Genomic DNA, 21,294 nt, shown 5'->3' on the forward strand with positions numbered 1-21,294 from the left:
TCAACCTTGTGTATGAGCTGGATGTGATGCCAGCTGAGCAAACTAGGGGACATTTTGAGAGAGACTTGCCTCTACACAGTGCATTGAATAGTGGGAAGGCAAGAGTTAAAGATGCATGCAATAATATGCTGTTTCCATCTAATGCCTATATTAATGTGATGTACAATAATAATGAAAATGTCTTGCCTACTGTAGCAGCCAGGATGGGGGCAACAGGAGTATCCTCAGAAACCTCTGTGGGGCTCAAGAGATTGAAGCCAGAGGATTCCCAGGATAGCTGTGGTGCCGGCCTTTCGCATCACATTGTTGCGGAAATATCAAGTTACCGTGTTCAAGGGGAATTAACTCAAGGTAATGAGAAAAGGCCTCGACCTGGGTAATTACAGAACTGCTGACTTCTCCTGTAGAAGGGATGGTACAACCTATGGTGGCTAAAAACATAATGTGTAAAAATGAAGTTGCTGGAAAGTGTAATCCAGATAAGGTTCAGCTGGATGATATAGTGCCGCCAGGTCAGAGTAATATAGATGTGGTGAAGCAGCAGGGTGTATATGAAGAGGGGGGACACTTCATCTGTCGTGGCAAGTGAAGAGTTAGCGGGTAAAGCAATCAGTGTACAGCTGCCAGGTACTTCTGTGCATCCCTCTCTGACAAATCTCAAGTTGCAGTGCGTCTTTGAGGGTAGCACAGATGGGATTGACTGGGTTATTCTGGCAGAGAGCATATTGCCAATTTTAAAGGGGGTCTCTGAGTGCAACACTAGGGCAGAGACCATTTTTCCGATTTCTGACCAAGGTAGTTGTAGAAAACGCATGTGTGGAAGCAGTGGTTTTCCCAAAGGAGGCCCAAGTGAGGTGTCCTGATCAGAAAGCCGCAGAAATGGTACACGGAACCCCTGAGATTAATGTAATCAACTTAAAAGCAAATTGTAAAATAACTGATGATTCTGAGTCATGTGTTTCTCTGTCAGATATTGTCTGTGATGACATTGACAATGACAAGGATGTTGATGATGATCAGCGGTCAGAGCAGTTGTCAGTAGATATGATGGTCTGCAAGGTTGCCATTGGAGATGACTGCTCCACGGTATCTGTGGCCTCTACAGACCCTACTCTACCGAATGAAGACTTGGCTATTGATGATTATAACACTGCTGGTAACTATGTATTACAGAGTTGTAATGATCTGGCTAACACGGCCAACCAGGAAAAGGTTGTACTGTTGCTAAAACAGGGTTCTGTGTTAGACAATGAAAGGGTGAACATGTCTGCTGGCCTCTGTAAAGGGGCTGATGAACACCAGAATGAAAAGGGGGCATGTGTTGCAGCGGCAGGTTTCCCTCTAGTCGCAGAAGCAAACAGAAAAGCCAGCAGAAATGTTACCTGGGACCTACGAGAGAGTCAAGGATAGTGACAAAGAAGTCCAGTCGGTGACCCAGAAAGGGGTTAAAGAGGGGTTGGGGAAAGTATATGAAGGAGTCGGTAAAACCAAAACGGGTAGCTTAACTGATGTAACAACTGAGCGAGGCTTATGTAAAAAGGGTCTGGTGTCAGGTCAGCTCCCACGGAGTTGGTGAACAGAGAGGTTGCCGTGGGTGATGACCATTCCGTTGGGGGTGATTCTTGTGCAGTTGCTCTGCGACCAGACGCTAAGAAAAGAGAACAACAAAGATTAAACCTGTAGTTCACTGTCATTTGTTGCTAGTGATGTCAAATGTGAGGTGGTAAATCATGATGGAATAGTTGCCAGGAGCAACAACAAGACGCTAGCCTGAAGTGTAACACAAGGGAGATTATCAGTGAGGTGACAGCATGGGAATGTAGAGACCCCAATGACATGACTGGCAAATAGACAGAGGGGATGGAAATGGACTGCCAGCAAATGAGTGGAACCAGGGAAAGGACAGCTAGTACAGACATGGTGCAAGTTTACATTGACAAAGGTCATCCTGAGGGTGACTGTAGAGCAGTGGTTCTCAACCTGTCTAGGGCCGGGACCCCTTGGTAACATTTGCCAAGTTGTGGTGACCCCCAAAGGTAAAATTTAGGGATGACGCGGCTGCTGCAGCGACATCTGGAGGCGTGGCAGGAGAACTGACACTGCTGCGCTAGGAGAGAGCTGAGGAGGACTCTCACCTTGCACAGCGACCCACAGGCTGAGAACCACTGCTATAGGCAAAGACAGGACCGGGCTCTGCAGCTGGAACTAGAAGAATTGGATTTAAAGTGTGTGGCTATATAACGTATGAGGTACATACTCCACAGTAATGTCACTGATAGGGATTGGCTCAGGCATGTTCGCAGCTCCACGTGCCGAGCCCGCCAGTAAGCTGACAGCGCGCAGTGCCAATCACAGGCACTGAGACATTTCCCGATCTCTGCAGCTGCCGACCGGGAAAATGGAATGCATAGCTAGGAGGTGTGTTTTACATATTTTTGTGCTTGAATACATACATATTGCACCCGCCCTCTGCTGCTGTCAATTACTAGAAGGGGACCTGATGATCTCCTGGCTCCAGGATCCCAACTATGATCCAGGTCCCCCTCTGCTGATTGGCAGCATCAGAGGGCGGGTGCAATAGCTAGTTTTTTATTGGCTTTTGCAAAGTGGAATAGCCAATAGGAATCTAGCTATGCATTCCTATGGTGTTTTTTTTTTTTTCTGACTTACGGCAGCCCCCGATTTAAAAAAAAAAAAGAGCAGAGAAAGGTGTTTCTCTCCCGGCGACCCCTGGCAAATCGTCATTCGACCCCCGAGGGGGTCCCGACCCACAGGTTGAGAACCACTGCTGTAGAGAGACTTGACTGACTTTAGGGAGACCATCATGGACAAAGTATTTGAAGACTGCACAGAAATGACCTGCAAGGAGAATGATAACAGTACAGAGGTGGTCAATGTAGAGACATTGGGGTCTCATAGCATAGAGGTAACTGGTAGCTTTGTAGAGGAAAAGACTGGTGTGACTTTGTTTAAAGTAAAGGACTGTCGCTGCTTGAAGCATAGAAGAAAAAAGGTGGAACATATCCAGACTGTTCAGGCGCGTGTGTCTGCTCCTCTGGATCGAAACAAAGGGGGGGGATGTGGCATTGCGTGGCAATACCACGGTGTTAGGTGGCCTCAAAGTCACCCAAAGTTCTCAGCCAGAGGGGTTAAGTGGCTCCAGGAAGACATTACTTGTACCAGGAAAGAACTGCCTTTTCAGTCCTTTCCAGGTTTTCTGGATCATAGTTGGGATCCTGGAGCCAGGAGATTTTTTAGAGCTCTGGGTGGGACGAAATCTCCAGTCCTGTGTCCGTGGGTAAAGGTGCCCATACACCTTACAACCATTGCAGGACTTTCGTTGTGCGATGGTTGTAAGGTAATTAAAAGCTTGTACGATCTGCCCATCTTGGACAGGCAGACCGCTGAGGGGAGGGCATCCGATGACTGCAAAGCTGAGCGGGCCCGTTCGGCATTTGTCTCCCGAGCATGCCTGAAAACCCGCCGAGAATCGTACGATTTTCGGCGGGTTTTCAGGCATGCTCGGGAGACAAATGCCGAACGGGCCCGCTCAGCTTTGCAGTCATCGGATGCCCTCCCCTCAGCGGTCTGCCTGTCCAAGATGGGCAGATCGTACAAGCTTTTAATTACCTTACAACCATCGCACAACGAAAGTCCTGCAATGGTTGTAAGGTGTATGGGCACCTTAAGTAGCGACCAGCACCTAATTGTGCACCTGTGTACATCCCTCATGAAGAGGGTGCTGGGATGTGTTCAGGGCCCCACCTGTGATTCAGGAGAACTCCACCCAGGAGTCAGAGTGGAGGCAAATGCAGCAGGGAGCTGCGGGTTTGTGAAACCTATTGTACGGGTTGGCACGTTATTGAGGTTGTCTGGGGGAACCAGACAGTGGCCCTGAGGATTGAGGCCGGAGCAGTGGTGCTACAAGAGAGAACTATTAAAAGACTGGGACACTGTGAGTGTGCGGGACAACTCGTGGATTGGTGAGCCCATATATTTTATATGCTGCAGCAAGCTATTTTACGTTCGACTTCCTTTACTGTCTGCCTTTTTAAAGAAAGACTTTTGGTTAACGGAAAACACTGTGCGAGTGCTCTGTAGCTCCCCAACATTATAATATATGTACACACATACACTAGAGGTGCACCGAAATGAAAATTTTTAAACCGAAAATTTAAAAAAAATGTCAAGCCAAAACGGAAAAATAAATGAACAGGAATCCTCTATACTGAGTGTTCCTGTTCATTTAACTTGTGGATATAGTATGAATTACTATGTACACAATTATGAATGAACAGGAAATGATGTAGATCACTTCCTATTCATTCATAACTGGTATATAGTAACTCATACTATGTCCAGTTATTTACAAACAGTCAGATCGCTGACTGCTTTTACCACTCTCTATCCTGACTCGCTGTCACAGCTGAGCCAGCGGTGCGGGGATGAGAGCTCGGTCTATTTTGACAGCTGACTCCTTCCCCACACCGCTGGCTCAGGCTCCTGCCAGCTCATGGCTGTCTCCACCCCCACAGTGCTCTCTATCCTGATTGGTCAAAGGAGGGTGAGGGCGGCGATGCGGGAGTAGAGCCTTGCCTCCTGTGACACATCGGGTGTTCACCACGCTCTCCTCCCCCGCACTGCTCGGCCTACACTGACAGTTTCTCTCCCTGCTGGACGCTACACTGTGTCAGAGGGGACACAGAGCAGCGCACAGCGGGGCGGAGAGAAACTAGGGATGCACCGCAATTTGGGCCGAAAGATGGCACTCTCGGCATTGGAGGCTGTGCAATACAGGATTCCTCTGTTCTCCTCCCTCTGTTGTGTTCTTCATTGAGACAGATGAAAAATGCTTATTCAGCTAAAAGTTTAGCTGAAAAAAAGTTAGGTTACCTTTAGCTCAGCTGTGCCAAGACTGGTGGCAGTTCATAAAATGGAGATCTGCTGGAGAGGGGGATTCAGACCTCACCATATTCTATCCAAAATGGAAACATTAAAACACAGCTTGCATGCACATTTTACTCTCTATCGAGGACCTTAATTGTGGAAGCTGTTGGAAGCTGTGCCCAAAAAGGCAAGTGAAGGACAAAAAATGCCAGTGGTATCCCTGCAGTTCAATTTTTGACTTACCATGCCTTGTCCTGCTCTGTTTCTCTGTGTGGAGACAGCCGTCTTGACACAGGCAGAGTGCTTTCTCAGAACTGCCCCCATTATGATTGGTGGGGTAATATTCAAGAAATAATAGAAGTGCAGAAAGTACAGATCCACAGAATGGATAAAGCAGAAGAAGAGAGATACATGCAGTGCAGGTCCTCAGATACAGCTTTTTCTTCATCAAGGAGAACAGTGAGCAGCACAGTAGTTATATCGTCCGTAAGACCAGCAGTCACTAGAAGCATTGCTTTTGGTCTCACACTGCAGCTATACAGCTTTGAGGCTGTAGGCACAGAACTTCCTAGACACACTTACATGCCAGGAAGTCCTCTGCTATTTATCACAAAGAATTTAAGACATAAATGTAAATCATTCAGTATACTTCCTATGCCCAATTAAGATTTCTGGATGTTCATATAACACAACTAATGTTCACTTTTTGAGTTTTTAGATTTACTTTAACCCTTTACAGCAAAAAAACAAACTTATATGCAGTACATGTATGCAATTCATTTTCAAGTGTTTTTTCCCTTTAAAGACCCTGCAAGTATAGAACAATACCTATTGATCAGTCAAAAATGTACTCAGCCCTGTTGTCGGCTGACAAAGTACAACATTTTTGAGGACTGTCAGCTCTCCCCGGTGTCTTTTGCTAAACTTCTCAACCACTCCTACTCTCAGATTTCTACAACATAGAGGCTGGTTATTCTGTAGTCTAAGAACTAGAAGCCCTATTTGAGACACAGTACAGCTCTGAATTGCTGACTCAGGATCAAAGGTTTATTTTGCACTTATTGAACAGGTATAACAAAATGCTAGGGTTTACATAGACCTTAATTTCCTTTTTTAACAACTACCAAGAAAATGAATCTATGAATGTATTTAGTGTATTTTAATTAGTACTATTTGACTGCTTTGAGGATTTTGTCTTTTCCCCAATCCTTCTCCCTTACCTCTTGGCTTTCTCTGATGATTCACAAGTGATTGATTTACCTTAAAGGAACCTGAACTGAAATAGATATATAGACATCCATTCCATTTGTCCTTCTGAAAATGCTAGTTGCTTGTTTTTTGCTTCAATTCTTGCTTAGTTACCAAGCATGAAGCCAGTGATATTCATATGGGCTATAGATCAGATAACAGCCAGTTAACTAGAATTCACATAGGCTTAGGTCAGCAATGGCAGCCTACCTTATGCATTTGTTCTGACATTGAATCGGGCTCGTGTAGAATCAAATTGGGCTCTGCTTAAAAAAAACCCTATTCTTGTTAGGGAGGGAACCAGTTGCTAATTGCAGTTATAGGTCTTTAGACACTTTTAAAATGGTTTCAGTTAACTGTGTTTTGTTTTTTTTAGCATTTCATGCAAGTCCTAATATGTGCAGAAGACGAAACCGAGAAATTAAGATTGAGACTGAACCATGTGGAAACCACTGCTTCTTGTGGCTGGTGAGTTCTTTTAAACCTTATTTTATCCAGTACTTTCTTGTGGTAAACAATAGGAAATGTAAGAGGGGATCCTTTCAGGTCTCCCGTTGGTTTTCCCTTCGTTTTTTGAAAGTAAAAATGACCAAATTCATTTTCTACATTGGACGAATTATAGATACAGTACTTCAGTAATCTGAGTGTTCAGACAGATTTCGTAAAACAGACACTAAGAAGTTTGGAGACAATATGATGCTCACATGCATCACAGTGTGGAATGTATGATGCAAGAGCATCCATGAGCTTGTTTTCATTTTAATACATGGTCTTTCCGCACACTGCAAAGTACTTTGGGCTGCTATAAAGCCATCCCATTCACTTTTACTTGATTAAAAAATGTTGCACCCAAATCCACATTACCTTTGCCATCCTTCTGTTTTATGCTCACCAATCTCTTTTTTGTAGAGACAAAATCTAGAGTTGCCTGACTAGCTATTCTTGGTTCCTGCTGTGTAGTCTCATGTGAAAAGGACATTGAGGACTCGCTGGAACTGATCTTTCTCGTTAGGGAAGACACAGTGAGGGGAATTTATCAAAACTCAGCTTCTCTCTTCAGTTTGTTCAGTTAAGATTTGAAAATGAAAGAGAGAATGTGATTGGCTGCCCTGGGCAACTTCCTCAAATTTTGTCTGCTCCAGTTTTGATCAATTCCCTCCCCTCAGTGTCTCCATGAATGGTGCTTATCGCTGGTGTATTATATTTGGCCAACATGAGGTGTGGGAGAAATGTGAAATTCTGCAGGTATGTGCAAAAGTAAGTACAACCCATGGACATGGTTTATGTAAAAAGGCAAACATGAATTCTTCAGTCAAACAGTGCTTCTAGATAAGGGTGTTATACTTGAACAAGCTTTAATATGCTCCAACATGGAGACTCACAAAATTAGAGTTAGGACCACCCTTAGGGAGTATGCAGGTAGAACCTGTCTTATTTATACCTCAGATATGCTATGTGTCTGGTAAGGGATTTAAAAAATCACCAACTTATTTAAAATCAATTATTCCACTGTAATGAAAATAATGTACAGGTGGCATAGATTTCAAATGACTGCTATTTTGTCCAGGCCGGCCCAGCAAGACCTGACCATTTAATGCGATAAGAAGTTTCCATTAACTCCAATACCTAATTGCAGGATCTGCGGGTAACTCTTGCAACATTTGGTGTCAAATTTACAATCCGGAAGAGATTGTACAAATATACCCTGCATGGGAAATGTGCCAGGAAAAAGCCATTGCTGTCCAAAAAGAATATTACAGCAAGACTACAATTTGCCATTAAAGATACAGGCAAAAAGACCAGACTTTCCGCAACAATGTGCGGGTGACTAATGAATCAAAGATACAGGTGCCTGACCACAGTAACAGTAAACTTATTTGTCACAAACAAAGACAACATTTTAGGAGAAGAAGCTCATACTAAATCTCAAGCATGTTGGTGAAAATTTTATAGTTTAGGTTCATTTGCTGCTTCAGTGCCTGGGCAGTTTGCAGTTATGTAGTTAATTATGGATTCTCCAAAATATCAAAGTGTGCTTGATGAGAATGTGAGGCCATCTGTTGGACTAGAAATGGATATTTCAGTGCCCTAATGATCTAAAGCATAGTAGCAAATCCACAAAGAAATGGCAGCTTATGGACGCTTCTAGTTAAAACCCTGATTGGATAGCGTTGACATTTTGTGGGGGCATTTGAAATTGGCAGTTCACGCAAGAAAACCTACAAATATCTTGCAACTTAAGGAATTTTAAAGGGTGGAATGATCAAAAAAGTGGTCAGAGACTGATGGGCAGTGATGCAACACACACACACATGAAGTCCTTTCTGCTAGAAAGGGACAATGCCATCTTCTAAGTGTATTTGTTTCTTGCATAGTTTGCCATTTGCATCTGTTGATATTTTTGTTTAATATATTAATTTAAAGGAAAATTCAAGTTTTCATGCACGTGTATGTAAGGGTGAAGTTTATTTTTTTTTACTTGAACCGTACAACACAGTCCATTAGGTAACAAATGAACATATGTAGATACAGGGCAGATACCGAGGAGTAGACTGATTCTTAAATAACAACAACAACAACAAAAAAGCATGAACAACTGCACACAATGGTCTACATCTAGTGTCACCCAAAATAATGATAGTATGGCTCATGGCATCGCATACATATTTCCAGTGGGAAGGATAATATATATATATATCTATAGATATAGATATATATATAATCTCATGCAATGACCCAGCTGACAACATACCCAGTTACATTAAGTCAAGGATCACATCCAGATCAGGCAAGGACAGTAGTGAAGCAAACCAGAAGCTGAAGTAACCCACTGCCAAGGAGACATTACAAGATAATCTTGGGTATAAACAGTGTCATATGGTACCACTCCATTACTCCCCCAGGAGGACAGATATGACAAGATTACATCAACAGCTCACCTGCAGTATATACAGATATAATAAATGCAGATGAAGTTAGTTACTCTGTGTAGTCTGTGTATCTGTGTCATCTATATACTCCAAAAGGCACCTAGCAGCGTTACAAACATTTGGCACAGACAGTAAAGTTGCAAGGAATCCAGTAATTTTGGACCAAAGGGCCTGTAGTTTTAGCCATTCCCAAATTACATAAAAGAAGGTTCCCGTGGCTGTAAGATATCTATAACAAGACAGAGAGGTCAGCTTGTCCATTTTAACCCATTTGCCGTCACTGGCATATGCCATACATGGGCAGCAGCGGGCCCCTGTAAATGGACTAGCTGCTGCAAAGCCACCTGATCACTTCCAGAGGCCTGTAAACATGTGTACCCCCTCACCCGATACCCCCTGCCTGACATCCCCCTCCTTGCTTCCTGGGTTCTTCTGCCCCTTCTGTCAGCCCGAGACCAGCATTGCAGATATCAGCAGGTAGAGGTGAGAGAGACCAGCAAATGTCCATTTGCTGATCTCGCCATTTAATGAAACCCAAAAACTGTGATGATTTAACCACTTCTGGTTTCTGAGCTGTCATACCCCGGCTTGGAAGCCAGGGAAGAAGCTGATCAAGCACAATTCGTGCTTGATTAGCTTAAATGGGCTTCAAAGGTGACATTAGCGGTCTAATAGACCCCCTAATATCACCTTAAACAGGACTTAACGCTACCAAATGATATAACGGAGGTGACATGGGGACCCAGTATACTGTATCTCCCCGTGCAAACTCCAGTAGATCAGATATATCTTGTTGCCATCTGGTTTAATTACAGCAACTCTATTTGTGGTTTTATGCCAAAGAGATAAATAATATTTAGAGACTAGCTTGTCATGGCCTGAGGGTAAGTAGTTGTTCCAGTTTGGACAGAGTAAGAATAACCTGTAGGCACTGTTTAAATGAAGGCCTAATGTATGCTTGTTCAAATATGTTGAAAAAGTCAGCAGTGTTCATTGGGTTGTTCCTACTTTTCACACGACTAAGTCCTTTTTGACTTTTTAGAACATGAGCTTCAGTGGAGGTCAGTAGCCAATATAGAGTTTGTAAAATAATGTGGGGTAGCAAGCAAACTAGATCTCTCTCTCATACTACGTATCAATTGTAGGCAATCGGTGGTAATTTGTTTAGCTTTTAGCTCTCAACTTTTCAGGAGGGTGCCAAAGAGTATGCTGTGATGAACAACCCCAGATTGAAGTGCTTGGGAAGACGTCGAAAGAAAAATTCAACTAATACTAATTCCAGCTCTGGTGCCTCCACTTCTGGCTTGGCAGAGGCCAAAGAAGGTGACAGTGATCGAGACACTGGAAATGAATGTGTTTCCAGCTCTTCCGGTGAGGAGAAAAGTGTGTAGGCCGAGAGAATACACATGAAAAGAGATTCTGGGGGAAGTTGTAAAGGATAATAATAGCCACTGTAGGCCTACCTGGTAAATGATGGGAGTTTAGACAATGCAGTATGATGTAGTATTGGTTCTTTGGAAAGGGAAAGAATTTCTAGAAATAAGGACATCTTACATGTTAACATCCCATTGGCTTATTTCACGTTGTTCTTAGTACATAAGTGGCAAAACTACTGTGTTCTAAAGCACATGTCATTAGCTAAATAAAACTGCAATAAGATACATAACATCCCTCTTGCATTGTTATCCGCAGACTTGGAACTGTCCTTGGCCAATATTGCCAGGAGCAGTGCACATGACCTTGCACAACATACAGCATATATCTACATACAGCATTATATGCTGTATAGCTATAAATGTCACTTCAGGGTCTCGATACAGTATATTGTTCTTATTTCATAATGCACAGAGTTACAACTACAGATCTCTTCTGCCTATCAGCTGTAAATGCTTGTGTGGGGTAGGGAGGGGTGATGTGTTATTGAGGTTTCATTGGAGTGAATGAGAACATTAAATAAAACCCTTTAAAACATTTGAAGTGTCTAGGCAAAATAAAAAAACATATTCAGTACATCTCAGAAGTACACGCATGGTTTCCCATATTTTGTTCTTGGAAAAACACAAGTACAGAAGAATACCTCTTGGTGTACCAGAAATCCAGTAAGCGCATAATTTCTTGTTTGAGCTGATGATTCTGCTGTAATGAAATCCCAAGCAGAGTAGTCAGCCCTTATAAACTACAGAGCACCCACCACTTTATATTATAGATATGCAGAGGTGTGGTGTTCTGTAATCTAGCAGAGGCAACTATCGGGCAGGGCCTGACAACAGTGATTGGGATTGCAGTGCAGCAGAGGCACTGTGTTGTCAGCGCAAGCAGGAAGGTAGGTGCTTACTAGATTTCTGCTATAATTGCACTATTTTAAAGTAATGAAACCATCTGTAAATGTTAATGCATTGCACAGATATGCTGAGTATAATTTTTTTGTTGCTGAACCACTTGCTGTCCACCCATTGTAAATAAATGGACGGACAGCAAGCTCCTTCCAGAGTGGCGCCATAAATATACAGCTTTTCTTTTCTGTTCTAGGGGGCGCGCGCACGAGCAGAACACACTGACAGGTGTAAACAGCCGGTAACGTCTATTACACATACAAGCGATCGGGGGCTCTATAGCCGTCCGATCGCTTGTATGTGCTGCCCTGCAGTGTGCGCCCTCCCCTCCCCCTCCTTCAGCGCTGCCCCCCCTCCACCGCCGTTACCTTCTATCCCGGGCTCTGCTGTCCCCTCTGCGGTCCTGGGACCGGCTTGGCGGCTCTCAGCAGGAAGATTGGAGGGAGATCAGCATTGTTCCACTTACTGAACTCCTCTCCGATTTCTGAATGCGAAAGTGGGGTGTATTACATCACTTCCGCATTCAGCTGTAATTTCCCTGGCTGTTATAGCCAGAGAAGAAGCTGGTGAAGCAGATCTCTGCTTCATCAGCTTTGTTGGGGGTCCCCAGGTGACATTAGGGGTCTCAGAGACCCCTAATGTCTCCATAAAGAGGACCTGCCAGTGTGCCTATGCTATTATATAGGGGATTGTTAGTCCCCTATGTGATAGCAATAACATTAAGTTAATAAAACGACAAATGCGCAGCACATCTTACATATCACTGTGAATGTCGAAGTGTGAGCAATAATTTTAGGGCCATTAATCACTGATAACACTAAACTGATAAACGGTTAAAGCTTTTAAAATGTCACCTATGGGAAATTTTGGGAAATTATTTTTTTTGTGGTTTAGCGGGTGCGCAAACTTTAAGGCTTGACATGTTTGGTGTCTGTTTACCTGACGTGACCCCATCTTTTCTATTTTACCAAAAAATTGGGTAATTATAAATGTTTCATAACTTAATATAGGGGAAAATTTGGGGTAATTTTTCCTTACTATAGTAAAAATTAAAACCCCCAGTGGTGATAAAATACCAAAAGAAAGCTCTATGTGTCCCCAAAAAATTGTATAAAATTCATTTCAGTACATCGTTGTATGACGGAATAAATGTCAGTCAAAGTACCGCAGAGCTGAACACTGAAAAATGGCCTGGACAGGAAGGGGGTTTAACACCGCGGTCATCAAGTGGTTAACATACACCGAACTAAAATAAATGATCAAATAACTATATGCTTCTATATAACTATAGGACATTGTCTCACAACCCCAAACCTCAAGTATGCCTAGCGGTTCATGTTTTAGAAAATCCCTTAGATGTAATAGTTGTGATTATTACATAGCCAGCAATGGTAATGAAATCACCCAATACATGGCTAATGAAATCCTGAAAACATGGCTGGAGGTATGTCAGGAATAGATCTGAGAAACACTGCTTTAGCATTAGTAGACACAGCAGGAAGTGAAAGGCAATGTCTTCAAAGTGAGGAAACCCTTTGTTGTCAGCACAAGTATCCCCAATGGAAGGCTTCCCCTTTATTCCTCTTCTGGTGACAACTCAACATTTGTTATTTTCCCTCACTTTCGGCTCTAATGACTGTTGTCACTAGGAGAAATAGAGAGGGTAAATCGACGGGGAGACACAGACAGCATTACAAACCTGACAGGTTCTTCTCTATTCTTTCTTATTGTGTTTTGGAATCAGTTTTTAGCATGGTGAATTTGAAGAAGAACTCCAGGGGAAATGATCATTAACCCTTGCAGTGGGGTAACACCCACACTGCTAGGGTTAAGTGCTGATTTGTGTCTCGGGAGGAAAATAAAATATTTATACTCAACAGATCCTCTGAGCTGGCTTACTCTTATACTGGTCCCTGTCCCTCTACTGCATCAGTGTAAGGTCCGGTAAATGATCACGTTCTATACAGAGAGGGGAATTTATTAAGACCGGAGTAGACAAAATCTGGAGCAGTTGCCCATGGCAACCAATCAGCTTCTCTTCAGTTCAGATAAGATTTGAAAATGATTGGTTACCATGCACAGCTGCTCCAGATTTTGTCTGCTCCAGTTTTAATTAATCCCTCTCACAGTGTATAGAACATGAGGACGCTGAGGGACATTACATTACTGCAGCGTAGACGGAGACAAGCTGGAGGGAGCAGGATTGGGTGAGTTTAGCTGTGTTATTTTCCACCGAGACCAAAACAAGCACTTAACCTCTGTAGTGCAGAGGGTAGCCCCACTACAAGGGTTATTAACAATTTTCCCTGGAGTTCTGCTTTAAGGGACATATCTACTTTCCATGAGAAACTTGTATTATGTACAGAAGACTTTGTAAATAAAAAGCACACTCTCTATAATTACTTTCAAAGCATTTGTGTTTTGTAACTGAGAGTAATCTTCTTGTCTTCTTTTCCTTTTTTGTTTTGATTCTTTGATGTGCACGTGTCTCTTTTGCAGAAGCTAATTCACGTTGCCAAACACCCACTAGGCAGAGGCAGGGAAGTGGGAGTGGGGAGTTGCCAGATGTGTCAGAGCCCAGCGAGCCAGCAGAGTGGTCTGGAGCTGAGGAATCTCTCTTCAGGGTCTTCCATGGAACCTACTTCAACAATTTCTGCTCTATTGCTAAGCTAATGGGCACCAAGACATGCAAACAGGTATAGAAGCTTCTGCTAATCTGTAGTTTATATTATTCATTGGGACACCGCACCAAGGGAGTATATATCTTGCCTACATACAGGACAGTGTCTCCATAAAAGGAAACTATGGAGGATTTTGATTAATTTAAAAAAATGAATTGTTATTTTACAAATTTCAATTAAATACAGGGGGATTTCATACTAAAGGGAATTAGATGTACATTTATGAAGTGCCTAAACCACACAAAGGTTCTCTAGATCAGTGTTTCTCAACCTTTTGCTGTCATGGCACCTTTTAAAAATATGGACAATTTTAAAGCCCCAGTCTAAAATTTAAAAAATTATGTGTGGCCCCTCCAAAATCCATACCAGACCCGTATCCCTTATAGGGGACTGGTATGGATTGTGAGGGGGGACCCTATGCAAGAAGACAAAAAGTGGGGTTCCCCCTATACATCAAAGTTTTACATCAGGGTCCCCTTTACATCAGAAGCCCACCTTCACATTAGGAGCCCCCTCCTTTCACATCATATTACCCCCACCACCAAACACTAGAAGCCCATCTTCACATTAGAACAGGGGTAGGCAACCTCTGGGCCCTCCTGCTGTGGTGAAACTACAAAAATTCATGAGGCATTGCAGGATTCTCACAGCCACAGACATGACTCCTAGAGACAGATTCATCATGGGATTTGTTGTTTCACCACAGCTGGAGGGCCGGAGGTTCCCCACCCCTGCTTTAGAAGCTCGCTGTGGCACATCAGGAGCCATAGCTGTGGTAGGAAGGCAGAGAGCAGGAGGCAGAGCAGGCCTGGATGGAGGCAAACTTCCATCCTTTTCTGAATGGATCCCATCCTCCCTGGATTAGCATAATTCATTTCAGCCGGCCAGCTTTATTGTAAGGCATTGCACTGTGTGAAAATTTCGAGGCACCCCTGAGGAAGCCAGAAGGCACCATGGTTGAGAAAGGCTGCTCTAAATCTACTTCCAAAGTAAGCACAAGCGTGTCTCTAACCCAATCAATCAAGTTTATGACTTTTCTTCTGAGAAAGAAGATACCCTGTTCTTGCTTATTGCTTCTGTAAGCTAAAGATCTAGACAAAGTGGGGGAAATTGATCAAAACTGGAGCAGACAAAAGCTGGAGTAGCTGTGCATGGCAACCTATCAGCTTCTCTCTTTCTGAACAAACTGAAGAGAAAAGCTGATTGGTTGCCATGAGCAACTGCTCCAAATTGTGTCTGCTCCAGTTTTGATAAATTCCCCTTAGTGTATGCTTGAAAGAGAGGGGGTAGTGTCCATTTTCTGTGTGATTCTCTTGACTCATAAAAGTGTATGTGTTTGTGTGTGTGTATATGTGTGTGGTGTGGGGTCTATAAATGAAAACGCTGCTATATAATTTAAAATTTTTTTGTTAAGGTTTTTCAGTTTGCTGTTAAAGACTCACTCATTCTGAAATTGCCTGCCAGAGAGCTTATGAGCACCGCTCAGAAGAAGAAACGAAAACACAGGTAAAGCTTGTCATTTTTTTAAATTGTACTAATGTAGAAGTGGTTCCATATTTACATCCTCACATACAATGTAGTGTATGTTCATAAACTATACTGCGTAAAATATAACAACATTTCCCATTGCTCTAAAATATAGACACATACAGCCACAAAGGAAGACTAAGTCCAAGGTTCATAATGTGTGATTTATTTTAAATCTGTTTCTTCACAAATGTGCTTAATAATCAGATTACATAAACTTATTTTGTGAATTAAAAATGTCTAGTTCAGCTAGTTAAGACACTCAATGGACAGCTTTAAATTGAGCTGTTATTATATTTTTTTATGATGGGTCCCTTGGGGTCTAAGGGTGCCCATACACCTGCCTATTATCGTACAATAATCGCGGGTGATCCTGCGATCGTACGATAATCGGCAGGTGTATAAAAGGCGTGCGACCGTGTCTACTGTACGGTCGCACGTCTTTTGTCTTCCGAGCACGTTTGAAAACCTGTACTGTACTGTATTCTACTTAGAGATACTAAGTATCAAAGCCCCTGTAAATAAAAAAAATAACCCCTTAGTGCCCTAGTTTAAAAAAATTTAAGTTTTTACAATTTTTAAAAAAAAAAAAGTTAAAAAAAAAAAAAAAAAAGTAATAAAAAAATAAGAAAATCTAGTGCCGAGGAGGTTATTAAAGACAGGAGACACACATACCACATTCTAACATTGTTCCATACTGAAATTGTATTGTATTTTGTGACCTATAACTCCAAAAATAAACTGAAATCCCAGACATATGATATAAATCAGAACAAATACAAAGAATTTATCAGGAATTACCTTCTGTTAGCTACACTAATTATGTACACAATATTATTGCAAAAACTGAGAAAGTTTTTTTATGTTTTAGAAAAAAACAATATAAATATATGCATATGTCAGATCAACTTAAACCCCATTTTGTCTTTTAAAAAACAGTATATAATATGTGTAGGTGCAATGAATGAGGAAGATGGAAATTACGGTTAAACAAACACATAGAAAAAATATCAAAATTGCTCCGGTCCCCAGGAACAAAAACATTTTCTGAAGCTGTCACTAAGGGGTTAAAATGTAGCCTTTGTTTATAAACTCAAGCCCCAACACTAAGGCCTGGTTCACACTGAGCTTTTTGTAGCACATTTTCTGCCCTAAAAAATGCTCCAAATATATGCCCCCCCAAAAATCCTATTCATTTCTATGGCCCTGTTCACATCTGAGCGTTTTGTCGCAATAAGCAAAACTCCTGTTGCTGGAAAAAGCATATGAGGTTTTTTTTGGCATATTACAGCTCGTTTTGGCAACCTTAGACTCAATAGGAAACACTTAACATCAATGAGCTAGAATCTGTTCACAAAACGCACAGCTTGATTTATACGTATAAACCACATGTAAAAATGTGCAAAAACGCTGTCTCCTAGGTGTGAACCCGGCCTAACCTGACATACAACCCTGTTGTGTCTACTAGTGCTGTTTCCAGTCTTATGTCATATAAAACTTCTAAGGCCGCAAAGACTTTGCCTTTGGACGCACTTTAGCAACTTTTATTTGCTGTACTGTATAGGGAGATTTGAAACATCCTGACAGTCAGTTTCCCCCAAATGTTTCTTAGCCTGGTATTGTTTAGTGAGGATTTTATGCAGAAGTGGTCTATCCCCACTGTGGATTCAGCGGTGTCCTCCCCAACAGGGAGCTTATCATTCTGGTAGAGGACATGTCTGTCTTTAAAGCATATTTCCACCTTTGTAAGTGATTTGTGATTTATTTTGATAATGTCGAGGTGCGGGTGCTCTTTATTATTAGCTGCCTACATCTATACAGCAATTGCTAATATCATACTTTTAAAATCCAGATTTAAATCCAAAGCTAAGGTATTAAGAACCTATAAGTCCTCCTTTCCTGTCTGATATATTGTGGGTAACTTTGCTGTATGCACCACTCACTCTTACATTTGTTTTCATATGCCATCCTCACATAATTATTTGCTTCACCTATGCTGAAAGAACTTTGCACCATGTTTGACAAATGGATTGTACAGGCAACAAAAAATGGCAGCAGGACATGCACAGTGCAAGATAGGATAAGCAACCACTTTTGCAGAGGAAGAAAACCTCCGGTATATATAATTAACTGGTCACTGGGGACAAAGAAAACAACTTATTAATTATCTTTAGGTCTGTGTATACCAATGAAAGTGGTATAACACCACAGTGCATACTTTTTGCAAACCTTCGCATAAAAATATTGACATTCATCTTCAATCTGGACAACTGCATCAAAATGATGCCTTTCTGGCCAGAGAAGGAAAATAAAGATTTGCTGAGCTGAATATATTCTCACTTTATGTGTGTGTGCACTGTCAGGAGTCACAGTGCTGTTCTTTATACTTTATTTAATGGATTCTATAATAGGCTAGAGTCCTAGAAATTCAAAATTCCCTCCAGAGGAACTTAATCCGACTCTGAGGAGACGATCAGCAGCAGTTGTGACAGAACCGAGAGAAGGAGAACTCCTCCCTGAGGGCCGGCTCACACCATATACAGTGTGTTCCAGAGCAGTCAGCTGTTGGAACGCACTGTATCGCATTCCGGCCAGCTTCCTGCACTGCATTGAAGTCATTGTCTACGTTCCGGTCCAGTACGATCTGCAAATATGCTGCAAGCACTAGGCATAGTCTTAAGTTCTGCTCCTTCCTCCCTCCTTGGTACTTTACAGCGCTGAGCCATTCTAGTGGAGGGTCATCAGATCTGGATTCAATTGGGCAATGCCATGGAGGTGGCATTCAGCAATCTTCTGTGAGGAACCAGAAGGCTTTCCACAACAGTAGAGGCAAAACTTTATATTCCAGCCTTGCCAGCCATGTACATTCTAGGTGTAGTCAATTGGCAGGCAGACTTCCTCAGCCAGCAGCACCTGGTAGTGGTCCCTACACGTGAAGGTGTTCCTGTACCTGTGTTGCAGGTGGAGGTTGCCAAATATGGTTCTAGTAAGACTCCTAGCAGACACTTGGTGGGCATTGCCAAATCATCAGATCTTCTGTTCCAGCTACCAGTTTGCCTTCCTGGTTGCTGGTTTTAACAGCATGGCTGTTGAAGCCCAGCTGCTAAAGGGAGTAGGTACATGGCCAACTTTGAGTTTGTGTTTCCCAAAATCCATAAGGCTAGGAACATTTCTTGCAAGCTTTATTATCGAACATGGAAGGTATACTTCACTTGGTGTGAGTTTCTACCCCAGGAGTTTCCCTATGGGACAAATTTTCTCCTTCCTACAGCTGGGTCTGGATGAGCATTTGGCTCTCCGCACTACCGAGGGCCAGGTTTCTGCCATTTCTATTCTGTCTCAGAGACTGTTAGCTCTCTGATTAGGATCTTTGTACAGGTGGTCTCCCATGTATCTCCCCCATCTGTTCCCCTGTGACTCTGTGGCATCTAAATATGGTTCTTCTGTGCTTCAGAATCCACAGTTTGAACATGTTAAAGCCATTTCCTTCTCACTCACAAGGTGGTAGCATGGTGTTCCTTGTAACTGGCAGACCTAACCTGCAAGGAACATTTTCTGTTTCTGCATAGGGACAATGTGGTGTGAAGACCCAGGACTTCCCTCATGCCTAAGGTAGTTTCTGCCTTTCAGCTCAACCAGGACATTAATCTTCTGTCCAAAAGAAAATTCCCCTCCATTGTCTGGGTGTGGTTGGGACTGTGATGGTCTATATCTCAGCCCCTGCTTCTTTCAGAAAGATTCCTTTTTTGTAATATCAGATGGACCTCATAAAGATGCTCTGGCTTCTCATTCCTCCATCTCTAGGTGGCTCAGAGAGACCACAATCCAAGATTATAGTGTCAGAGATCCGGTTACACCCTTTCCTGTTTAGGCTCATTCTACTAGTTCGGTGAATGCTTCTTGGATTTTTCGTCATTAAAGAACTCCAGGCATATTAAAAATTAACGTTTAATTTTCCTCTATGTTGCAGTATAACTCAAAGGTTAAAGATTTCCTATGTCCCTCAATTGACTTCAAAAATCCAATTCTCTTTTTTATAACATGCAGATTGTCACATTTTTACTGTACTACCGCTAAAAGAATTAGCCTAAATAATGCTTTCTACTACATTCAACTTTGCCCTGCTCTTTATTATTAGCTGCCTACATCTATACGGCAATTGCTAAGATCATACTTTTAAAATCCAGATTAAATCCAAAGCTAAGGTATTAAGAACCTATACGTCCTCCTTTCCTGTCTGATATATTGTGTGTAACTTTGCTGTATGCACCACTCACTCTTACATTTGTTTTCATATGCCATCCTCACATAATTATTTGCTTCACCTATGCTGAAAGAACTTTGCACCATGTTTGACAAATGGATTGTACAGGCAACAAAAAATGGCAGCAGGACATGCACAGTGCAAGATAGGATAAGCAACCACTTTTGCAGAGGAAGAAAACCTCCGGTATATATAATTAACTGGTCACTGGGGACAAAGAAAACAACTTATTAATTATCTTTAGGTCTGTGTATACCAATGAAAGTGGTATAACACCACAGTGCATACTTTTTGCATTCATCTTCAATCTGGACAACTGCATCAAAATGATGCCTTTCTGGCCAGAGAAGGGAAATAAAGATTTGCTGAGCTGAATATATTCTCACTTTAGAAGAGGTGAGGAAGAGCAGGGAATAGAATTATCCTTAATAAATAAATAAGTCACACAGTAAACTCAGGAAAACTTTGTTCACATTGAGATCATCACAAAAGACAAAGGGTTCTTTGTGTCTGGAGGAAATTACATTTCTCCTTTACATATAGAAAGTTTTCCTTTCTGTAAGAGCTAGTTCTACCCAACTCTAGATTGCTTCACAAAAGGCTTGATGTGTTTCTAAATGCACAGAATATGAATGGCTATGAATGGTTATAAAAAAAATAGTACTGTAGAGTCTTCCAAATGCCTTGTGGACAAGAAAAAACTATTTAGATTTTTTCTCAAAACCCTAAACTTGTAATCGATTTAGGGGAAGCCAAAAATACTGTAAAAACACGGTCCATTATGCTATGACAGACAAGATTTTCCTTTTTAATTATTTTTTGTTCAACTCAATGGGGTTGATTTACTAACCTTATAAACACGCCACCAACATGTATACACCTCTGTAGTGTGTTCCCTCCCAGCATGATCTATGGGTGGAATCTAAACACCTTTGTAGTGTGTACACACCCAGCAGGTGTGTTGTGCAAAGCCCTGCATGAATTTGCAAGGTGATCTTGTGTAAATTAGCTCTATGTTGTGTTGCTTGCGTTGATGAATGCAGGAATGTAAATGCATGAGCTAACCATTTTTGTCTAAACTGTGAAGCAGCATTATATATGCATCATGTGCATGATTTTTCCATATATGGCATTAGTGGAAATATGCTTTTAGAGACTTTTTGGTTGATAAATACGTTTTGCTGTGTAAAAATCACACGCACCTAGTGCGTGCGTGTGTTTAGGTTAGTAAATCACCTCCAATATGTCTACTTTACTAAATGACCTTTTCACCCCCTTTTCTGCTTGGGATACCCCTTCTCCATACTTCTGTGATCCCCATAATCATCTTCCATCTTTTGAACTGCAGAGTGGGAGGGTTATTCTTTGGGTGCTCAAATCGCTACCTGGATGATGTGGACACTTCATGTTGGCTGTCCAGTTGG

The 21,294-nt window shown here is 42.0% G+C and overlaps 1 protein-coding gene across 2 annotated transcripts in view; it reads left to right on the forward strand.

The window, feature by feature from the left end:
• Positions 1 to 21,294, forward strand: part of EZH1 (enhancer of zeste 1 polycomb repressive complex 2 subunit) — a 77,243-nt gene that overhangs the window by 38,590 nt on the left and 17,359 nt on the right. For both annotated transcript variants that reach the window (XM_018567783.1, XM_018567782.1), the window contains 4 exons: positions 6,512 to 6,603; positions 10,256 to 10,436; positions 13,898 to 14,094; positions 15,494 to 15,585. In XM_018567783.1, the coding sequence (XP_018423285.1) occupies positions 6,512 to 6,603; positions 10,256 to 10,436; positions 13,898 to 14,094; positions 15,494 to 15,585 (562 nt within the window). The remainder of the gene's footprint in view (positions 1 to 6,511; positions 6,604 to 10,255; positions 10,437 to 13,897; positions 14,095 to 15,493; positions 15,586 to 21,294) is intronic.

The sequence above is a fragment of the Nanorana parkeri genome, unplaced genomic scaffold (assembly GCF_000935625.1).
Source record: "Nanorana parkeri isolate BGI_ZX_2015 unplaced genomic scaffold, ASM93562v1 scaffold1092, whole genome shotgun sequence".
In the NCBI taxonomy this organism is placed as follows: Eukaryota; Metazoa; Chordata; class Amphibia; order Anura; family Dicroglossidae; genus Nanorana; species Nanorana parkeri.